Source organism: Vulpes lagopus, chromosome 11 (genome assembly GCF_018345385.1).
Source record: "Vulpes lagopus strain Blue_001 chromosome 11, ASM1834538v1, whole genome shotgun sequence".
NCBI classification, from domain to species: Eukaryota; Metazoa; Chordata; class Mammalia; order Carnivora; family Canidae; genus Vulpes; species Vulpes lagopus.
In genome coordinates, this window is record NC_054834.1 from 78,184,061 (window position 1) to 78,205,776 (window position 21,716).

A 21,716-nucleotide genomic window follows, 5' to 3' on the forward strand; every position below is an offset into this window, starting at 1 on the left:
GGCCACATCTTAAAAGCTAGCTCCAACAATAGCCATTGAGCCTGAGCCTAGCTGCACAGCGGCCTTCCGTGTTCTCCTACTGGGTCACGTTTTACAGCCTTCCACACCTGCCCTGATTTGATGCTGCCCGGACTGTGGACCTGGGCGACGGGCTCCTCTCTGGGCTTCAGTTTGCTCCTCTGTGAGTTGGGAAGACGACCACATGACCTTGCAGCAGCTCCCCACCCCTTCTTCACTTATTGTGGTAAAAAGAACACACGATTTACCTTCTCCATCCATCCATCCCTTGCAGGGCATTTGGGTTGCTTCCACCTATCTGCTGCTGTGAACAATGCTGCGATGAACACAGGGGTGCAGTTATTTGTTTGAGGCCTTGCTTTCAGTTCCCTTGGATATTAACTGAGAGGTGGGAACGCCAGATGATCTGTGGTCGTTCCATCTTCAATTTTCTGAGGAACCTCCACACCGTCTTCCATAGAAGTGGCACCATTTTATGATCCCACCAACAGGGTACAGGGGTTCCGGTTTCTCCACATCCTCACCAAAGTTTGTTATGTTGGCAGTTTTTAAATAATTTCCATCCTACGAAATACCATATTGGATGCCTGAAACTAATATAACACTATGTTAACTACTTGGAAATTAAATAAAAAAAATTTTAAAAGCCAAACAAAAAGTTTCCATCCTAATGGCTGTGAGGTGATACCTCACTGTGGTTTCAATGTGCATTTCTCTCATAATTGGTGGCATTGAGCATCTTTTCAAATGCTCATTGGCTACTTCCAAGCAGCTGGTTCTCACTAAGGGGCATCGGGAGGAGCCCTGTGTACCACAGCGATGCCTTCAGGGAGAGACTTGCGTGGCTGCTTGGGGCACAGCCCCTGTGCAATTCTGTGGCTCCCGGCCCCCCTCAGACGCACCCTTTACAGAAAAGTCATGTCCAGGGCCTAATAACCAAGCCCACAGTGTGTGGTGAGCTTTAAGTCAAAATCGAGTTGCAAAGCTCTGACTTCAGCCCACTTTTTGTCTGCTGTGGAACACATGCCTAGATTATGTGACTGTTCTTTCTGGTTGGCTATAAAGCTCCCCGTGCCCCCACCCCCCGCCCACCTCCAGACACACAACGGGGCTCCTGCTGCACCTCTTGTCTGAGCCCTGCTGGCCTGCACAAATATTGTTTGGCTCCTTGGCAGTGGCTAGTGGTTCCGTGGGGGTGGGGTGGGGGGGTGGAGACTTGAGCGCGTCCAACAGGAGGCCTGTGTGCCAGCCAGCTCATGGCCAGGAGAAGCTCTGCAGGGGCTGGGCCAGGGGCCAGCCACTGGTTTGAGGGGCTCCCCTTAAACCTCCAGCACATGATGCCCGCCCTCCCTTGCCTTCTGGTTAGTTCTCCCCTCCCCCTGCCTCAACCCGATGCCTGGCTGGCCCAATGGCAGCTCAGGAATGTCAAGTGGAGCCTCTCCCTTTCAAGTGGTCTGAGAGGCCTGATGCCCTGACAGGGAGGGTGCAGGGATGGGGATAACAGAGTCTCAACTTCTCCCAGACCCCCTGATTTTAGGAGAATTGCACGGTCCACTGGGTTGAAGCCTGGAGTGGTAAAGTCCCCTATGGAAAGCCCCATAGGCCTGCAAAGAAACCCTGTGGGAAGCTGCTGGTTCAGCTCTGAGAAAGAGGGAGTTCAGGCCTTAGAGGAACACAACTGCAGGCAGCCAGGAGAGCTCGACCACCTCTCCCTCCTTGCTGGGATCAAGTGACTGGAAGGGTGGCAACTCCCCAGGCCCTGCCCTTGCTTTACCTCCTGGGGGACCCCATGCAGGCTTTCATCTGCCTCATCTGTCAAGAGCAGCTGGGGTAAGTGGAGGTTCTAACCTACTCCAGTCCCCCAGCTGCCTTGCACGGGGCTGAGACCAGGTCAGGGTCCAGGGAAGGTGTTAGAGGTCAGCATCTGGATATCCGGGGCCGTGGAAGTGAGGGCTGCCCCCCTTGTGTGGGGGCAGATCAGTCCAGGAGGTTCAGTTCCTGTAAGAGCCTGCCCCCTCTTATCTTTGTGCTCTCAGAGGCAAACATGGTGGTGGCCCGGGTATCCGCAGTCACCTCCCACCCTCAGCCACCAGCCACACACCTCTGCCTGCCACCACTGCCCACCTCCACCCCCGCCTCCCAACACACTCTCAGGGAGGGGGTTCAAGGACACAGTGCTCAGGCAGCCCAGGGCCATGGTGACAGCAAGGCCTTATTGTTGTCTTGGCAACTGAATAGAGGTCTCCTGGTACCAAGGAGAACCCAGAGGCCCCTTCAGCGTTTCTTGGCGCCCTGGCCCTGCTGCCCCAGAAATAATGATTTCCTATACACTGTTAACCAAGGTAAAAGGTTAGCATGTCAGAGAAATATACTTAGTGTTTTCAAAGTGCATTCCCTGAAACAGCACATCAGCATCACCTCTCTGCCAACTTGTTCCAAATGCCATTCTCTGCCCCCAGACCAGCTCTCCCGGATCCCACCCTGGAGGCGGTTGGGGGTGAGCGCGACGACGGTCCTGCCTGAACAGGCTTCCACGGGGTTCCGTAGTGCTCAGGTTTGATACCCGCTGCCCTGCAGCGGAGCCTTGGCCTGATCTCACTGCATGTTGAGTGCCGACGCTGCGCTTTCGGGAACAGGTGTCTATCTCGAAAACACACAAAAAGTAGTTTGGGGAACACCTTACGCTCTCAAAAGGACTTGAGTTTATTTAAGGAAAACGGGGGGAGGTCCTGATCCAGCGGAGCAGCCAGCGAATGCGGGCGCCCAGCTCCCGGTTGCAGGGCCCCCACGCCCCGTGCCCCCAGCGGCCGCCCCAGCCCCGAGGGCACAGCCGCCTCGGCCGGGGGGCGCCACGGCCCCTCCCCCCGCCCCGCCCGCCTGGAGCCCGGGCCCCCCGCGTCGCCGCAGCGCGGGGCTGGGAGGGTCCGCGTGGACCCCGCCCCCGCGGGCCCGGAGCGCGGCGCAGCCAATGGAGGCCGAGGCGCCGCGCGGGGAGCGGAGCGGGGCGGGCGCGGGGCGGCGCGGGGCGGCGCGAGGCGGGCGCGGGGAGCGGGGCGGGGCGGCGCGGGGCGGCGCGGGGAGCGGGGCGGGGCGGGCGCGGGGAGCAGGGCGGGGAGCGGAGCGGGGCGAGGCGGAGCGGGGCGAGGCGGAGCGGGGCGAGGCGGAGCGGGGCGAGGCGGAGCGGGGCGGCGCGGGGGGGCGCGGGGCGAGGCGGAGCGGGGAGCGGGGCGGGGCGGGCGCGGGGAGCGGCGCGGGGAGCGGGGCGGGGCGGGGAGCGGGGCGGGGCCGGGGGCGGCGCGGGGAGCGGGGCGGGGCGGGGAGCGGGGCGGGGCGGCGAGGCGGACCCCGTCAGCGCGGCTCTGCGGGAGGGAAAAGTTCCTGCGCCGAGTCGGGCGGGCGCGCGCTCTACGGCGGCCGCGGCGGCAGGGCGGGGCCGCGCCTCGCTCCCGGTGTCTGCGGGGCCTCGCGGACTCGCCGGCCCGGGGTTGCGGCGCTCGCGGCCATGGGCGGCGTCGGGGAGCCCGGCGAGGGTTCCGCACGGCCCGGGGCGCCGCTGCCCACCCTCCGCTGGGAGCAGATCCGCCAGCACAACCTGCCGGGCGACAAGTGGCTGGTCATCGAGCGGCGCGTCTACGACATCAGCCGCTGGGCTCAGCGGCACCCGGGGGGCAGCCGCCTCATTGGCCACCACGGCGCCGAGGACGCCACGGTAAGGGAGCCCCCGGCCGGCTGCAGCGCGCTCGCCGGGCCCGACGTGGGCGCTGGGACCCGCAGTCCTTGCCAGGTCTCGCATCCTTGCGACCCTTCGCTGACCTTCGGTCTCCTGGTGCAGGATCCAGAGCTGGGATGGACAAGCCAGGGCCGGATACCGGGAAGGAGGCCCCGACCCTGGTGGAGAACCTGCGCACCAGGCCTGGAGCACTGGGGCCGGGCCGGGCCGGGCCGGAGCGGGCGCCCGGGAGTGAGGGGCTCCGGGAGGTGGGCGTGCCAGGGCCGGCCAGCCTGCCCCAGGAGCACTCCCTGCGGCCCGGAGCCGCTCCCCTCTGTTCTGGGTCCACCCGACCAGGTTCCTTTGGCTGAGTGTCAGGGGTAGGGCGGGTCCCCCTGGGGGACAGGCCAGGATGTGCCACCAGAGGCTGCGGGCTGGGCAGCAGAGCTTGGGCAGGGCCCAGACGTCTGTGGCCTTCCCAAGAGCTGCTGTAAACTGCTCTGAGGGGCAGTGACTCACCTCTCCTGGGCTGGCAGCCGGCAGCCGCACGTGGGAGAACTTTGTGAGCCAGGCTGGGTGGGCCTCCTTGGGAAGCACAGCCACCCCAGGAATAGGCTGGCCCTTGGGGACCCTGGCTTCCCCTTCCCAGCCCATGTCTAGGCAGGTCGTGCCAAGAAGGGATATGGCCTGCTCCGCGGGGACTGTCTGGCCATTGTCCAGTGGTAGAGCGGGCTGTCCTGGGGGAGACTCCTTTCTCACCATAGTCCAGCAGTGCCCTATCCCAAGACCAGGAGTTGTGACGCTCTGATCTAAAATTCTAGGTTGACCATGCTGGGTACTAGGAATCTTAAAGGCTCCAGGAGCTGAATCCCTAATTGGCAGAACTTTAAGGAGCAGAAGAATGTGTCCTGCCCCATGAGGCCCAGTGTCCCTGTTTACCAGGGCTGCCGGGTTGGGCAAGCTCCATGGACTCTTTAAGGGGAAAGGTTTCCCTTCCCCACTTGCATCCTAAGAGGCTGAGAGTTTAGTCAGAAGCCTCCTGAGAGGAGCCACGGAGCTGAAGATGACTGTGGGTCACCAATTGTGTGGCCACGCACGGGCCCATATGTGTGTGAGCGCTGTACGCATTTGCGTGCACGGTCGTCCGTGTGTGCGTTTCTGCCGGGGCATGGGGGGTGGCGGTGGTATGAGATCCCACGGCCCTGGCCACTCCTCAAGGATCCTGTGGGTGTGTGCTCCAGCCTCACTGAACTTGAACCTTGGGGCTGAAGGGTGGGATGGATGCAGGAGAGAGGAAGGATGACGCAAGGCATTCTCAATTAGTGGTTCTTTCTCAGTGCCCAGGCCACTGCTGGGGGGGGCCTCCAACGTGGGAACCCCATTGTACAGTTAGCTCTTGACCCTGACACCTCCATCTGACAGTTTTCTCACTGGTTCGTCACCAGTGAGGTCTTTTGCCCATCTCCAAAAAGCAATCTGTCTGCTCCCTGGCTGGGTCCTGGCTCTGCCACCTGAGACTCTGAGTGACCTTGAACAGGTGTTCCTCCCCTGAACCTCAGTTTCTTCATCTGTAAAGTGGAGACAGCTGGGCCGGCTACAGGCAGAACCATGCCTTCGCAGCTCTGTGGCCCCAGGGCTGCCATGTATTCGTTCCTGGCTGGTGTCTGTTGCTGGTTGGGAAGCATGAGTGCACCCTGCAAACCACACAGTGTAGTGGAACAGCCATGGTGTAGCCACCCCCTTGGCTGGATGGCCTTGTCTGTCCATGTCTGTAATGGGCAGGAGTTGCATGCATTACGGCCATGTTAGCTTCCTCAGGGCTCCAAACACTGGGCTGGAGGGAGTTGCCAGAAATACCTGTTCCGTTCAGGCTAAATGGGCTATGAGGTGGTTGAGGGGTGAGGGACCCCAACCTTTGTCTCTGATGGGCCCACAGCACAGATGACAGATCAGACCAGCCCAGGGCTCTGTGTGTGTGTATGTGTGTGTGGTTGAGCCTAGGCCCCAGGTACCCCATTCCATGCCCTGGAGTGCAGGTAGGGGTGGGGCAGCTGTCATGCCAGGGCTGTGGCACCCTCGGGCCACCTCTCACTAGCCCCAGCCACCCATCAGCTGTTCTCATGTCCAGGCAACAGAAGCCTTCCTGCCAGGAAATTCCCAGAGTTCCTGTGCCATGAAGTCAGCCTGTGGCGATCCTGGGATACAAAGCTGGGTACCCTGGGGAGAGTGCTCTGGGCACTGATCCAAGTTTGCCTAAGAGTCAGAGGCAGCTTGAGACTAGCTAAGGCAGCCAGGGAGGGGCAAGGCCTGGCTGCTGCCGATCAAAAGCATACGGGCACTAGGCCCTGAGAGCCTACTATGTGCCACGCTCCAAATGCAGCAAAGAATTTATGGACGCTCTCTTAATCCTCAGGTTACTCCTATGAGGCAGGTGCTATTAAGTGATTTTCCCACTTTACAGATGGGAAAACTGAGGCTCAAAGAGGTAAGTGACTTGAAATTAAGTGGCCGGTCCAGAGATTTGAACCCAGAGGCCATCCTCTTAAGCACATGCTGCCCTGTGACTTAACTGTTTTTTTTTTCCCCATTTATCCATCCTTCAATACTGAACCATTAAACCCATCAGCAGGTATTCAGTGAGCATATCCTATCCACCAAACTCTGTTCTAACCTCTGAAGACATAGCTGTGAACAAAACATGGCAAGGATGAAATTCCTTGGCAGAGAGGGGGATGAGCTGGAACAGAGGCTCCAAGGTGGGAAGGTACTCAAGAGACAGCAAGGCTGTCAGTATGGCTGGAGCACACAGTGGGGAGGGGGCAAGCAGTGAGGTCCAGAGGTGACAGGAGCTGGCTCCTGCTGGGCTTCTGTGTCCCTTCTGTGTCCCTTCCAGGGGTCCCTGGAAGCAGGACTTTGGTTTTATTCTAAGGGGATCTTGGAGGGCAGAGCTGGGAAGGAAGCCGGGGGAATCTGATATACATTTAAAGGGACCCCTAATATAGGGGGGAATGCACAGCCCTCCAGGAGAAGGCAGGAGGCCAAGGGAAGAGATGGTGGGGACCCACCGTCTCCCAGGGGAGGTCACTCTGAAGAGCCAGGGCAGAAGGCAGGAGCTTGTGGGGCACAGGTGCACCAGGGGGGAGCATTAGGAGATAGCTTTGGCACAATAACCCATTGAAGGCAGGTATGAGTGCTAGCCCATTTGCAGATGAGGAGACAGGCCGAATGTGGGTGATGTGAAAGAACCTTCTTGGGGCCTTCAGAGGGCAGGCAGGGCCTTCACCCTTGGGCTTGGAGGGTGGGGTTTGTGTTTGGGTAGGAGTTGGGGGAAGGCGGGGCAGATCGGAGGCCCTGGAGGGAGGGTGAGGCCTCAGACAGGGCCCAGCCAGGAACACAGGCCGCAGGGCTCTGGAGCCCACGCTGCTTCCACCCACCACTGGCTGCCTGGAAAGCCCTGCTGCCTAGTGGCACTTCCCATGAGTGTGACCTCCCTGGGCTCTATAGGTGGTTTCCCACCCACTCAGGCCCCTTCCCGGGGTAGTTGCTGTGCAGGCTCCTGCCCTGGGAGAGTGCTGGGCAGGAACACAGTGCAGAGGAGGGATGCTATCACCCCAGCACCTGGCTCCCGGCAGCCCTCTGCTTTTCTTCCTGAGGGCGCCCAAGCCTTGCGGTTTCACATGTAACAGCAGGGAAGAGCCAGAGCTCATGGGGTGAGCCAGAGAGTGATAGTAGAGAAAGGACCCAGCGTCAGAGCACCTGGCTGCTTGGGGGGTGGGGGGGGACTGACATTTGTGAAGCTAAGGGCCCTGAGTGGAGCCCTAATGTGGCTGCCAGCCTGTCCTCAGGTTCACCAGGAGCAGCTTTCCAGCAGGGTCTGTCCTTGTGCTGGCTCGGCTGGTCTGCATGGGGACTTGGATGTGCTGTGGGCAGAGCTGTGTGTCCTTTGACCTTTGTGTCCTCGTGTCCCCATCTATAAAATGGGGACATGCTAGCACTTCCCCACTGGCTCTGATGAGGAATGCAGGCAAGGGATGGGAAGGAGCAGGAGTGCTGGGCATGAGGGCCTGGGAGAAGTGGGGATGGAGGGATTCCTGGGGTGGCTCCTGAAGCTTACCTCTCTGCCTCCTGTCGTCACAGCCCACTGCTGCCTCCTCAACAGAGGCTTATGCAGCACGGACAGACCCAGACCACCTGAGCCCCCAACAGCCCTGCTCCATTCCCTTCCTGATCTGGAACACTCCCAATTCTTTGGGGAGTGACCAGAAGTTGTCCCCATTCCCCACTGTGTCTCAGTTCCCCAGCCTCAGGCTGGCCAGGGCTTGACCGGCCACTCTCCTGCCTCACACCCGCAGCCCCCACCCCCTTCAAGACCACTGTATGTGAGTGAACTCAGGAGAAGAGTGAGTCAGGCCAGCGGGGGCTCTGCCAGAGCTGGATGCCAGCCCCTTCTAAGTGCACTTTTACCTGCACTGACTCAGTCCTCCCTGCAGCCCCAGGAGATGGGCAGCGGTGATTTCTGCTATACTGATGAGGAAATCCAGAATGGAGGGGCATGCGATTGTGTCCGTGGCTCCGCAGTTTGGCTCAGATTCCATCCCCAGCCAGCTGGCTGTAGAGCGCCCCAATCCTGCCCCTTAACTGGCTGCTACTCAGGGCTCACGGGGGGCTGTGGAGCAGGCCAGGAGCCACTCTGGGGGTCGAAGCAGGGCTGGAAGGGCATGGACATCACAGATTTACTTGGGTTTAAATCCCAGCCCTGCCATGACAAACTCCGACTTGGGCCAGTATCTCTACCACTCTGAGGCTTTGTTCCAGTAAAATGGTTTTTAGCCCTTCCTTGTGGGCTGTGGAGGGTTGGCTCTTTTCCACTTATACACACCTGCTGTCCAGCCCCTGCTCTGCCAGATTCGGGACAGCCCTGTGGACACAGCCTGTCACTGCCACCAACAGCTTATGTTTAGGGATACCAGCAGTCTCCCCCAGCTCTGTTCCAAGACCTCAGGAGGGACCTGGAGTGCCACCCTTGATATGTTAGGTGGGGGAGGATCATAGGATGTTTCCAGGTGTGCCCGGTGTAGGTAAGGGTGGAGTCTCCTGCAGGGCCCTGACACCCTAGCAGCCCAAGAAATGCCAGGACCACCTTCCTGTTCCTCACAGTCCAGTCTCCAAGCAGCCAGGTCCTTGGCTGTGTGGGATGGTGGTCAGCTTCGTGGCAAGGGCCACCCTGCACACCCCCTCCTGCCCCCTGCCTGGGAGACCCACTGCACAGTTTTACAGTCAGACTGGATTCTGATCCGATCTCCATCAAATGGAGCTGTGTGACCTTTATAATGTGGCTTAACCTCTCTGGATCTTCTTAAACAGTGGCCCAGAGAGGATCTGGTCACATGGCCCCAGCAAGTGTTCCAGCAAAGGCTGTCTCCTGGTACATTAGGTTTGGGTGTAAGGCCAGCAGCCCACCTTGTTGGTACTGAGAGCATAAGAAGAACAGGCTGGGGGCATCTGCATGGCTCAGTCAGTTGGGCATCTGACTCTTGGTTTTGGCTCGGGTCATGCCCTTATGGTCATGGCATTGACCCCCGGGTCGGGCTCCACACTCAGTGTGGAGGATGCTTCACATTCTTTCTCCCTCCTCCTCTGCCCTTCCCAGCTTGTGCTTGCGCTCTCTCTCTCTCTCTCTCTCTCTCTCGGTCTCAAATAAATACAATCTTAAGAAGAACAGACCCAGCAGTGCCCACCTGCTTTCCAAGGCCCTGCCACAGCCCTGCCCATCTCCTCCCATCAGCCAGAGGAGCCTTGTCTTCGAGCTTTGAGATTGTCTCACCGGCCCTTCTGGGACTCCCACTTCCCCTTGTCACACCAGGGGATAGACCTGGCTGGAGGTCCCTCAGTGGCCCTCTTCCTCAGTGCATCTCCAGGCCTGACCTGGGTGCATCAGGACCCAGGGAAAGAGTCCGGGCGGCTGGCCTGCTCCTGCTGCTCCTGCAGCTCCTCAGCTCAAGGGCATGGCCTTGGAGCATTTGGGGGGGTCTGCTGGGTGCCAGGGTGGCCCCAGAACACACAGAGGATGGGGGAGAAGAAGGACTGGAAGGGTGGGGGAGGAAATCCTGGTGTTGCAGTCATGTATGCACGTCGGGGGCCTCATGTGCTGCCAGGGGAATTTCAGAGGAAGCTAAATGGAATCAGAGTCCATGCTCATCAGCCTTCGAAAGGAAGGAAATTTTGCCACTTGCTACCACATGGATGAAGCTTGAGGACATGATGCCGAGTGACAAGTTAGTCACCAAAGGATGAATATGTTTGATTCCTTTTATTAGAGGTCTCTAGAGTAGTTGAATGCATAGAGACAGCAAAGTGGGGAGCTGCGAGGGAGTTGGGGGGAGGAAGTGTTTCATGGGGGCAGAGATGAAAAAGTTGTGGAGGTGGATGGTGGTGGTGGTCGCCCAGAAGTGTCAGTACACTTAGTGCTACTTAACTGTCTGCTTGAAAATGGTTAAAAGGGTAAACTAAGAAGAAAAAAAAGTTAATGCTCTGAGTCCATGGAGAGCCAGCAAGGCGCTGGAGGCTTGCCCTCTGCTGCCTGGTCCCAGCAGGAGGACAGGCTTGCTCAAGGTCACAGTGAGTAGGGGCAGCCACCCCAGAGCAGCCCTGCTAGCTCCCAGGAGGACAGGGCCAGGCAGCTCCCTGCCCCCCATGGGGCCAGCCCTCCCTCCACCTCCTCTCCCAAGTCAGGGTCAGCCCAGAGAAGGGGAGATCTGATCAGTGCTCTCCCCTCTTAGGAGCTCAGGGAAGGCCCCAAGTCTCCTTCTCCAGAGCCTAAGGTACTCTGGGGGCCAGAGGGGCTCGCAGTGCTTCCTCCCCACAGGACCACACGGGATGTCCAGCAGCAAGTGTAGGGGCCCAGCTGTCTGTCTGAACGCCCACCAGAAGCTGGAAGGCTCGTTAGCAAGAGAATAATAGGAGCCCCCCTGTTCTCACAGCCTTCTTCAAAGCTGTTTCCTTTGGCAGCCGGCAGCCCCTTCCCCAGGCCCAGGGCACAGCATCACCCACCCCAGTCACTGCTTATTTCTGTACTTCAGGCAGCTGGGTGGCTAGGTAGGGCTCATTCCTTCAGAGAGAGCCTCTGGAAGTTCAGGGATAAAGATCCAGGGAAGAGCTGGGAGCAGTAGCAAGCCAGTGTCCCTAGGATGAGATCAGCACACCCGAGGGAACCCGGTGGCACAGGTCAAGTTTGTTCACATTTCCAAGCTGCGGGGCAGTTTCCCAGCTTGTCCCTGTCCCTAGCGCTTTGTCTGTGGCCCTCTAACCCTTGTGGCCTAGCACCCCACCCCCACCCCCAGCTGTTACAGAGAATCCTGAGAATGTTCGATATTTAAATTGCTTTTAAAAAAGTGATATTTTCCACTTCTGCCTTTAAAATTAAATGAGTTTAACTGTTTGTGAGTGTCCTCTCAAACCTAAGAACTCAAGTTTCTGTGGCCTTTGACTGATTTTTGGAGAAGGGGCTTTCTGTGCTGGGGAAGGCAGCTGGAGCCCGTCAGGCAAGGCGGCTCCAGGCAGGGCACCCGAGGCCTAGGGAGGACCCAGCTGGGCCAGTGGGCAAGGGTGACCCATGCGGCCGTCGTATGTGACCACTGAATAGTCAGCTGAGTCTCCGCCCACCTGCGCCCTGCCCTTGCGTCAGCGCTCCTCCTGCCTTGTCTCTGCCTGCCGCCTCTGGGTGCTGCTACTGTCGCCTGCCTGTCCACCTGACTGTTGGCTCTCCCTCAGGATGCCTTCCGTGCCTTCCATCAAGACCTCAATTTTGTACGCAAGTTCCTGCAGCCGCTGCTGATTGGAGAGCTGGCCCCAGAGGAGCCCAGCCAGGATGGACCCCAGGACGTGAGTGGGGTTCCAGGGTGGAGGCCAAGCCTCCCAGTGGAGGGCCATGGGGTGGGGGGACATTGGCAGCAGCAACTCTGTCCCCATTAGCCCCAGGGGACCCGGGGCTGGGTCATCCCTTTGCCATCCCTTCCTGGGTAGGCAAAGCAGAGCTGGAGGGAGGGAGACCTGCAGGATCCCAGGGCCCCCAGGGCTGGCTGGGTCAGCATTTGCTGTAGCAAATGCTGGGCCCAGTCTCCCCATCCACACGGAGGGTTTTGACACACGAGGCTCTAAAAGTTTTCCCCGCTCTGGCTTTTCTGCTTCTCATGTACCACAACACCTTTTGCGGGATGAACCTTTGCCACCAGCCAGCTCCCCAGCTCAGACCCATGTCTGGCATTCTCACCCCTCCATCCTCTGACCGTACCCCTGGGGCCTGGCACAGGGACTGGCTGAGGCATGGGTCACTGTCAGGGGCTCCTGGGGGATCACTGGGGCCTCGATCCTGTAGCCAACCAGCCGTTCCACCGTGGCAGGCACAGCTTGTCAAGGACTTTCGAGCCCTGCGCCAGGCAGCTGAGGACATGGAGCTGTTTGAGGCCAAGCCAGCCTTCTTCGCTCTCCTGCTGGGCCATATCCTGGCCATGGAGGTGCTCGCCTGGCTTATCATCTACCTTTTCGGCCCGGGCTGGGTGCCCAGCACCCTTGCTGCCCTTGTCCTGGCCACCTCGCAGGTAACTCCAGCACTGTTTTGCCACCACCTAAACTGTCCAGTAGACATGGGTCCTGGCAAATGAGGACACTTTGGACATATTTGCTGAATGAATGAATAAATGAATGAATGAATGAGTAGCAAAGGCCCCATAAGGCATGTAACTCTAGGTCAAGTTGCATTTTATTGTATTGTATTGTATTATGTTGTATTTTTTTAAAGGTTTTATTCATTCATGAGATACAGAGAGAGGCAGAGATATAGGCAGAGGGAGAAGCAGGTTCCCTGTGGGGAACCTGATGTGGGACTTTGATCCCAGGACCCCAGGATCACGCCCTGAGCCGGAGGCAGACACTCAACCCCTGAGCCACCCAGATGTCCCTTAATTTCTTTTTTTAAATATTTTATTTATTTATTTGAGGAAGAGTGAGAGAGAGAGTATGAGTGCACAAACAGGGGAGGAGCAGAGGGAGAGGGAGAAGCAGGTTCCTGGCTGAGCAGGGAGCCTGACTCGGAGCTTGATCCCAGGACCCTGAGATCATGACCTGAGCTGAAACCAAGAATAGGTCGCTTAACCAACTGAACCACCCAGGTCTCCTGGTCTAGCTGCATTTTAAATGAGCTCCATGACACACTTGCAAGCCCCTAGGCCTGCCAAGACGCAGTTTCCTTATCTGTTAAGGTCCTCAAATGCAGCATTAGCTGTAGGTGAGCCTCGTGTGCTGGGAGGACACCCTGGGGCTCCAGGGCTGGGGCCCCCATGGTTCCCTCCTGCCAGCTCCTGACCCTGCTTCTGTCCACAGGCCCAGTGCTGGTGTCTGCAGCACGACCTAGGCCATACCTCGGTCTTCAGGAAGTCCCAGTGGAACCATGTGGCCCAGCAGTTTGTGATGGGGCAGCTGAAGGTGAGGGCAGTGGGGAGCCAGGGACTGAGTTGGGGGTGTCTCGTTGGGTCTGCCCGTGTCCAGATGCGGAGTCATTGACCCCGCCTGGTCCCTGCCCTGAGAGCCCCTTGCATCTCCTACAGGGCTTCTCTGCCCACTGGTGGAACTTCCGCCATTTTCAGCACCACGCCAAGCCCAACATCTTCCACAAAGACCCAGATGTGACCGTGGCGCCCGTCTTCCTCCTGGGGGAATCATCCGTTGAGGTGTGTGGGGAGAACATGGACTCTACCCAGCTGGGCCTGCAGCTCCAGGGGGACCATGGCCACTGAGTCCCTCACTGTGGCCCAGGCCTGGGCCCTGACAACGCCCCCTACTCTAACTCCAGGCTGAGTCCCTGCCCAAGGGGCACGCGCCCCTTCCACACTTGCCAGCCTGCTGGAGATGATGGGCCCAATTGCCAGAACTTGGGGTTGCTTTTGCCCCTTGGCTCCTTGGCCCCAGCCAGTCCCCTGACCCTAGCTGGGAGGAAGAGGGCCCGGAGGGCTGCTCTCCTCAGCCTCGGCTGTCTCCACAGTACGGCAAGAAGAAGCGCAGATATTTACCCTATAACCACCAGCACCTGTACTTCTTCCTGAGTGAGTGTCTGTTTGTCCTCCTGGAGGTGGGGGCACAGCTGGACCCCAGACCGTGCCTGAGCCTGTACTGCCTGCCCACCCTAGACAACTTCTAGCACCGGGTAGGGGCAAACTTGTCATACCTTCCTCAGTATGGCATCCCTATATGCCTCTCCCAGCCCCTGCCCTGGTCACCCCACTCGGCAGACTGGGCTGACTCTCCCATGGCCAGAGACAGCCTCAGCCCTGCCGGCGGGGGGGGGGTCTTCAGAATTCCTTCCTATACTCCCATCAGAGCAGTCCCAAGGCCTGGAGCACCCGGGGTAGTCGTTGGGATGGCTCAGGTGAGGATTTAAGGGTGGGGATGTGTGAAGCTGGCTCCAGCCTGCAGAAGGAACACAGAGATGGTTGGGTGAGGGCCAGCCTGGGGAGGCTCAGACACTAAGGGAAGATTGTGGACCAGGCCTTGTGGGTAATGTGGGGTCACCCAACTGGATGGGACCGGCACCGGGTCCCACAGGCATTCCTGGGACACCTGCGCCTGGCTCCCCAATTTCCTGGGCCTCTCCTGCTCGGCACCCCAGCCCCGCTTCTGAGCTCTCTGGTGCCCCCTTGCAGTCGGCCCACCACTGCTCACCCTGGTGAACTTTGAAGTGGAAAATCTGGCATACATGCTGGTGTGCATGCGGTGGACGGTGAGTGGGGGCCCTGCACATGTCTCCCAGGGAATACCGCCATGCTGGCAAGAGTGGGGCCCAAGGGGACAGCCCTGCCCACGAATGCAAACAGGTGCACATCTGTGAGTGTGCACAGGGTATGCTGGGGGGATCTCTCTGGGAGTGGGGATCCTCTGGGCCAAATCTGCCAGGCATTTGTCTCCCAGGGAGGGGCTCCTGCTTTGCACACTCATCCAGGACACCTTCACTCCAGAGTCAGCCCCATGAGGCCGGCAGGGCAAGGACCCCATCCCTTTACCTAGTGGAGAAAACTGAGGCCCAGAGAGGTGCAGCAAGCAGAAGGGGTGAATGACCCCGCTCCACCTCCTGGCTCCTCGGGGCCTCTGTCCTCTACCGTCCTCTGCAGGACTTGCTGTGGGCCACCAGCTTCTATTCCCGCTTCTTCTTGTGCTATGTCCCCTTCTACGGTGTTCCTGGGGCACTGCTCCTGTTTGTTGCTGTCAGGTATGGCCAGATTCAGAATGGTGGGGAGTTGGAGGGGTCACACACAGGCAGCAGGGGGCCCCCGACCAGGACCCTCCATCCTCAGGGCCTCCGTGTTCCCATTTGTGGTATGGGGATGGCAGGGCTGCCTCCCTGGGTTGTTGAGGAACACTAGCGGCAGGATCCCAGGGACAGTGGGTCTGGAGGAAGTGGCTTGGTGTACAGGCAGCCCCATGGGCAGCCAGCCTCCTGAGCAGGGCTGCTCTGGGCTCAGCTGGGCAATGGGCCCTGCTTTGCTCAGATTCTTTAAACACCAGTCAGGGAGAGGTTACCACATTCCCACGGTGCGGACGAAGAAGCTGAGGCCCAGGTCTGGTCCAGGTGGTGAGCTGGACATGGCAGGGACTGAACCTCTCCTCACAGGGTCCTGGAGAGCCACTGGTTCGTGTGGATCACACAGATGAACCACATCCCCAAGGAGATCGGCCATGAGAAGCACCGGGACTGGGCCAGCTCGCAGGTGAGCAGCAGGGGTGCAGCTGGGCAGGCTTGCAGCTAGAGGGGTTGGGGGCCCTGTAGGGCTAGCAGGCTCAGGGGATGCCATGGGGTCAGGGCCTCCTGGCCGCCTCTCTCACCCGTGCCCCACCCATTCCCGGCAGCTGGCAGCCACCTGCAACGTGGAGCCCTCACTCTTCATTGACTGGTTCAGCGGGCACCTCAACTTCCAGATCGAGCACCAGTGAGTGTGGGCCCTGGAGGCCGGGGAGGTGATGGGAGGGCGGAGGCTCCCCCAACACCCCTTCCCCTCAGGTGCCAGCACACGCTCTCCCCACCAGCCTCTTCCCCACGATGCCAAGGCACAACTACCGCAGGGTGGCTCCGCTGGTCAAGGCACTGTGCGCCAAGCATGGCCTCAACTACGAAGTGAAGCCCTTCCTCACTGCGTTGGTGGACATCATCGGGTAAGGACCCTCTGCTCATGAGAGCTCCCATCCTGGGCACCTGGCTCTTTGAGCCCACATGGGTCCCTGTCCAAGAGCTGGCATTCAAGGCCTTTTTAATCAACCTTTCTGCCCTCAGCCTATTCCCTCACTCCCTCCCTTCCCAGTGCTCTTCCTGGGCCTGGGCCCTGGCCTGGGAGCTATAGATGCAGCTGTGCCCAAGAGCAAAGCAGGTTGAGATCCCTGTCTTCCTGGAGCCAACATCCTAGGAGGAGAAACAGAAAACAGTTAAAATAAGCAAATTACAAAAAATGTGGGAAGAGAAGATGTGGGAGCAGGCAAAGGGATGGGAGTGCTAGGCAGGACTTGTGATTTTTAATAGGGTGGCAGGGTAGGTGGTATTGAGAAGGTGCCATGTGAGCAGAGACAGGGAGGAGGGGAGAGGACTGGTGATGGAGAGACATGGTGGGGGGAGGGGAGAGACTGTCTGGGGCAGGGGAGCAGCAGTGCAAAGGCCATGGGGCAAGCGTGTGCCAATGTGAGTGGAGAAGGGACATGCAGGACTCAATTGGATTTGGGAAAGATGTCCTAAGTGAGAATGCACCGACGGGGCTCAGTTTGAAGCAGAAAGAAGCAGAGCAGAGGTTCCTGCAGCTGTGCAGGTGAGGGATGGTGGGGGTGGCCGGGGCCCTAGAGTTCACCTTGGCCATGGGGAACTGAGGTCAGATTCTCTCTGCTACCTCTGTGCTTTGCCACATGCTGTTCCCTTTACGGGAGGCCCTTCCCGTACTGGTGTTAGAAGCCCTGCTGCTTCTCCTGCATGGCCCTTCCCAGCCCCATGCTCTGAGCCCCTGTTGGAACACTCGGCACAGAGTTCTTGTGAGTTGTTGACGCTTCTGGATCCTCTGCCTGTCACCTGGCTCTTGGTGGGCTGGCTCCAGGCCTTACAAATGGGTCCCAGGGTCACAGGGCCCAGCAGAAGACGACAGAGGAGAGAGCTGGGTGACAGAGGGACAGGTGCATGCTGACTGCTGTCAGGACTGGGCCTTGGTGTCCCTGACTGCCCCCATGCAAAGTCTAAACTCTATTCCAGTTAATAACGAGAGTGTCCCTCCTCCCGGTTACCCTTCTGCCCACCACTCCCACCCCAGCTGCCTGCCCCAGAGGGAAAGGACACCTAGAGGAATGGGGAAAGTCCACTACACTCACTGTCTTGGGGGGAGGGGGTTACTATTTTGCAGTCAAGACACCCACCCTATTTCTGCCTCCTAGGTCCCTGAAGAAGTCTGGCGACGTCTGGCTGGAAGCCTATCTCCACCAGTGAGGGCAGCACCCAGGGCCTCAGCAGCCACCAAGCTGGCCCAGGCAGGCTTGACACCTCTGCTCTCCCTCTACTCCCTCTCCTTTGCCTAGGGGCCCTGCCCACCCTTCTGGATCTGCTGTCTTCACCCTCACCTGTCTGCTTGGCAGCCCTAAGGCCATAGCTTTTGGCCAAACAGGAACAGGGCTAGGGGGATGGTACATAAAGCCACACAGCATGGCATGTTTTCCTAGAGCAAAAATTTAGGGAAAACTGTTATTTTTATATAAAAAACAAACCTAAATATATTATGGAGTATACTACTGAATGTGCAAGAACCTTGGAGCTGGAGTCTGCCCCAGACTTCCTGAGAGGAGTTCAGGGCTGTGGGCCATCAGGGTGCTGGGAGATGGGGTGGGGGGGTGAGTGGTGGCTTTCAGAGGTCCTTCTGTGCCCTGGGTTGGGGAGTTGGCAGCTGCCCTAGGCTCAGATCTCTCTGTGGGCCTGGTTCCTCCCTTCCTGTTCTTTACCCGCTCACCAGCAACCTTGGGCAGTCATGTTGGACTCACCTCACTTTATTCCTCTGCACAGCTGTATAGGGGCTGCTGGTCCAGCAGACCGGGGCTCCAGGTGGAGGGTCACGTCCATAGGTTCCCCTGAGCAGAGGAGGGGAAGCCAGTATGTCCCAGGCCTACACTGGCCTCCTTCAGCAGCTTTGTGATGAGGGGCCTCCTAGGGTCACCTGCCAGCATCATGCTGGTGGGAGTGCAGCTGGACTGTGCTTAGCAGCCCACAAGAGCAAGCAGCACCGGGTTTCTCCTACACCTGCTGGGACCAGGTGCTTGCGTGGTTTCAGCAGCTTAAAGAAAATGAAACACAGAGCTGGGATTCCTCTGAAGGCCTCTCTAGAGAAGGAACTGGAGTCTCCCTATCAGCTGCCCGACTGCCCCTCACTTTGTCAGGGGTTTCCTGGGCTGGGTTCTCTTCAGAATCTGGAAGGAGCACAAGTCCCAGAGGCTTTACTCAGTCCTTTCCTGGGACCGCCGGGCCCCACTCTGGCCCCCTCCATGCAGCTTCTATCTGCTCTTCTCTGGTTAGGGAAATGGGGGTGAGGGTCCCACCGCTGCCAGGACTCTAGCTGTGTGACCTTGTGGGAAGTTCAACTTCTCTGAGCGGCAGTATGACCTCCTGGGATGATGGAAGGTAAAAGGGATGCTGTGTGGAAGAGTCTTTGCATAGGGCTTACCAGTAGGGCTCAAATTAAAAAAAAATCACGCACAGTCCAACACCCTGGAGCCCCACCTGCTCTGACCTGGGACAAGCCCATGGCGGTCTCTGACCCTGTTTGCTCTTTGAAAGGTCCTTCTACCTTGAAAGCAAACTCCCTATGTCCAGAGCGGATCTCACATTCAGGGTCCCTCACCTGCTGTTCACTCTGCAGGGAGACCTCTTTCCTGTGGCCACCTCTGGGAACCCTGCTGAATCTGGGTGCCATGTGGGTTCTGGATGGCATTCCCTCCACCCTGTGCCATCCGTGCATGTCCTGCAGTGGCTCCGACGCACAGGCGCTCATGGGAAATGTTAGCACCGGCACTTGGGGGTGGCGGGGCCCCCACCGTAGGGAACAACGCCGAGCCTGCGTGGCCACCTCGGGGCCTCCAGAGTATCTGCACCGCTGTGGGCGGGCCACGCTCATGCTGCCCCTGGTGGTGGCCGCGGGCAGTGCGCCCTCCCTCTGTGAATTGGTAGTTGACTAGCCACCTGCTCAGAGGACCCTTGAGCCGAAGCCCCCTGGCCTCTCAGGTGGCCACCCGATCTCTGCTTAGTGCCTGAAATCCCTCATTGGCGGGTCGTCTTTGCCCTTGTCCCACTCTGTCCCCCATGCTAGAGCCCCTGAGGACAGGTCATCACCCCTCTCCTGAGCTGAGGTCCCCTTCTCAGGAGGTCTTTTACACAGTCCAGGAACAAAAACTTAGGGAGTCTGGGCCAGGTTTGTAAAAAGAACGAAAGATCTTGGCGGAGCCTCAAGAAACCCCGTATCCCTTCTTTATAATCTGCACAGTCTTGGGTGCAGAGGAAAAGCAGAACGGGTGGGGTCAGCCAGGACTTGCTGATTTGTCTTTTGGTCAATCAGCATTTACTCTCTGGTGGGCAGCCTGGGCAGATGGAGGGAAAGGAGATTTCCAAGAACCCTGCCTGCAGTGTTGTGGCGGGTCTGGGTGATGAATGAACGAATGTGACAGGATGGGTCCCGGATCTCTCGCAAGTCTTTCCCATGCACCCCTCCCTGTGACAGGTGTGGAGCACCTGGATGCCTCTTCTGCTTGGCCCTTCCCAAGCTCTCGGACCTGTCACTAGTCACTAGTTCTCCTGAATACTTGCTCTCAAAACAGGTGGTTTGGAAGGAAGAACTAAATGCCTTCAAAATTAAAAGAAACATAATTCTGATGGCAGAGGGCAAGTAGGGATGCGGTCTTCAAATGCTACCATGCTTGGTGGTCACTTGTGTATGCTTGGGTGGCAGTCTGATTAGAAATGTCAAATGCAGCCAAGAGAGCCCCAGAGTTCTGGACCTGGGGCCCTACTTCCCTGCCAGGCCTGTTTCTTCAGAAGTGGTTGTAGGATCCACAGTTTATCATTTCCACGTCAGGTGTCAAGCCAGGAGCTCTTTGAGAAGCTGTATCCTTTCCAGAAGGACACACCTCTCCAGGGACTGTGTGGCTGGGACAGCTGAGAAGTCCCAATAGGCCGGAGGCACTATCTATCTCATGAGCAGTGACTGGTGACTCCCAAGGGCAGCTGGAGCCCAGGGCTGCCACCTCCACCCCTTGTCACCCATGGCCTTTCTCCTCCCAGTGGACCAAGAGGATTTCTGAGTGTCCCACCCGATGCCTAAGGAACTTGCCAGGGCACTGACCACCTCTGGGGCTCCAGGTCCACGCACAGCCCAGACTGCTCTGCCAACCCCTCCTCTGGGCCTGGCACATGTGCATGCCTCCCCCCACCCCAACTGATACTCTTCCATCAGGGCAGCCCCCTCACTATGTGCAGGCTCACATCTCCTCAAGGACCACCTCCACCATCTCTGCCCCCTCTGCCCAGCTGCTGGGCCTCTCAGGAATGTGGTCTGACATTTGGCATGGTGTGGGGGGATGCCCTGTTCTGGGAAACAGCCCCTCCCTTGAGAGAGTGAAGGAGATGGCCGGGCGGAGTGCTGGGTGAGGAGCAGGGGTCCAGTTGCTGCCACCGAGCGGCCTCTGGCCAGTCCTTTCCCTTCTGGTCCCAGCCTCACCCAGGAATGGAATCTTTGGGTCTTGTGAGCACACAGGACCTCACACTTCAGGGCCTCATGACTTTGGGAGGGGGTGGGGAAACCCAGGATTCTGTATTGGGCAAGAGCCTCCATGGAGTATGGGGAGAGGAGGAACAACAGAGAGCAGGTATGGATGTCCCCAACTTCTTGCTGCAAGGGTGATACTTGAGCTTTGCAAAGACAGTGTGGTGGGAAGAAGTCACAAAGATGATCCAAGTGCCCACTAACCTGAGCCAAGATTTAGTGAGTGTCCTCAGCCACAGCATCCACCTAGCTCATTGGGAAACCCCCTAACTCTCCCCCACCCCCCAGGAGTGACTGTCACAGGGAATGAACCCTGGACTTACAGCTGGTGGGGTGGTGGGGCCTGTACAGTCCATCCTGGGGGATGGGGTGCCACACCCAGCCCAGGTAGGAGGTGACAGGGACAAGTCAGAAAGTGGAAGGTGTGTTCTTCACAGTCTTTTAGCCTCGAAGGCCTCTAGTGGATCTATGGGAAGGACCAGGCCAAGGGCTCTCAGTTGTGGTGACTGATAGCATTACTGCAGTGCCCCCCACCAACCCCACTGTGACTTCGCTCTACAAATGGTGGGGCTGGCCCAGAGAGCCAGGGCAAAGGACTCACCCAAGGCCACTCAGTGGGCCTCTGCCTCCTGGCTCAGGGCACCTTCTGCAGAAGCCGTGCACCCCCTGGGGAGCCACCCACACCATACCTGGGACAGCTGGCTGTCCCTGACGGCTATACTGCGGTCACAGGGAAAGCCAAGAGGGGCCTGAACGTCTGTTGTGGAGCTCTGTCCAGCCCTGCTGGGAGGAGATCCAAGGCCAGATGCTGGCTCTCCTGAGCCTCTTGGCCCTTCCCTGCCTTCCCTGGCATGCCTAGCTTGACCTGCCAGCTGAGCCCGCCCAGAAGCTGGGGAGCGGAGCGGTGTGCAGGCTGCTCGTACAGTGGGAGGCAAACTGTACAAGTGCCCCTTGCACAGCCCTTGGGACTTTTCCCAGGCTTGGATGCCATGGTGTCTCCGCAGGTTGTGGGGGCCACATAAGCCACGGAGCAGGGCACAAGGGCCACACGATGGAAGTGTAGGTCTCCAGGATTTTCCAAAACCCCTCCTGAGGCTCTCTTTGCCCCCAGCACTCTGTGCACAGACCAGAAAATGGGAGGACCAGGAGTCTGGCAGAAGCCAGTTGACTGGTGA

At 58.7% G+C, this 21,716-nt stretch overlaps 1 protein-coding gene across 2 annotated transcripts; it reads left to right on the plus strand.

Moving 5' to 3' along the window:
- The first annotated feature begins 3,343 nt into the window (after positions 1-3,343).
- On the plus strand, positions 3,344-17,512 carry FADS3 (fatty acid desaturase 3). Of its 2 annotated transcripts, none has more exons than XM_041723495.1 (12): positions 3,344-3,727; positions 11,498-11,608; positions 12,127-12,324; positions 13,106-13,207; positions 13,330-13,452; positions 13,764-13,824; positions 14,422-14,498; positions 14,887-14,984; positions 15,387-15,483; positions 15,623-15,702; positions 15,774-15,925; positions 17,177-17,512. In XM_041723495.1, exons 1-11 carry the CDS (start codon positions 3,521-3,523, stop codon positions 15,889-15,891), a joined length of 1,272 nt encoding a protein of 423 aa, XP_041579429.1. In that variant the 5' UTR covers positions 3,344-3,520; the 3' UTR covers positions 15,892-15,925; positions 17,177-17,512. The 2 variants fall into 2 exon arrangements, with proteins under 2 accessions (XP_041579429.1, XP_041579428.1); XM_041723494.1 differs by having other exon boundaries at positions 3,348-3,727; positions 15,800-15,925.
- Positions 17,513-21,716: the final 4,204 nt, after the last annotated feature.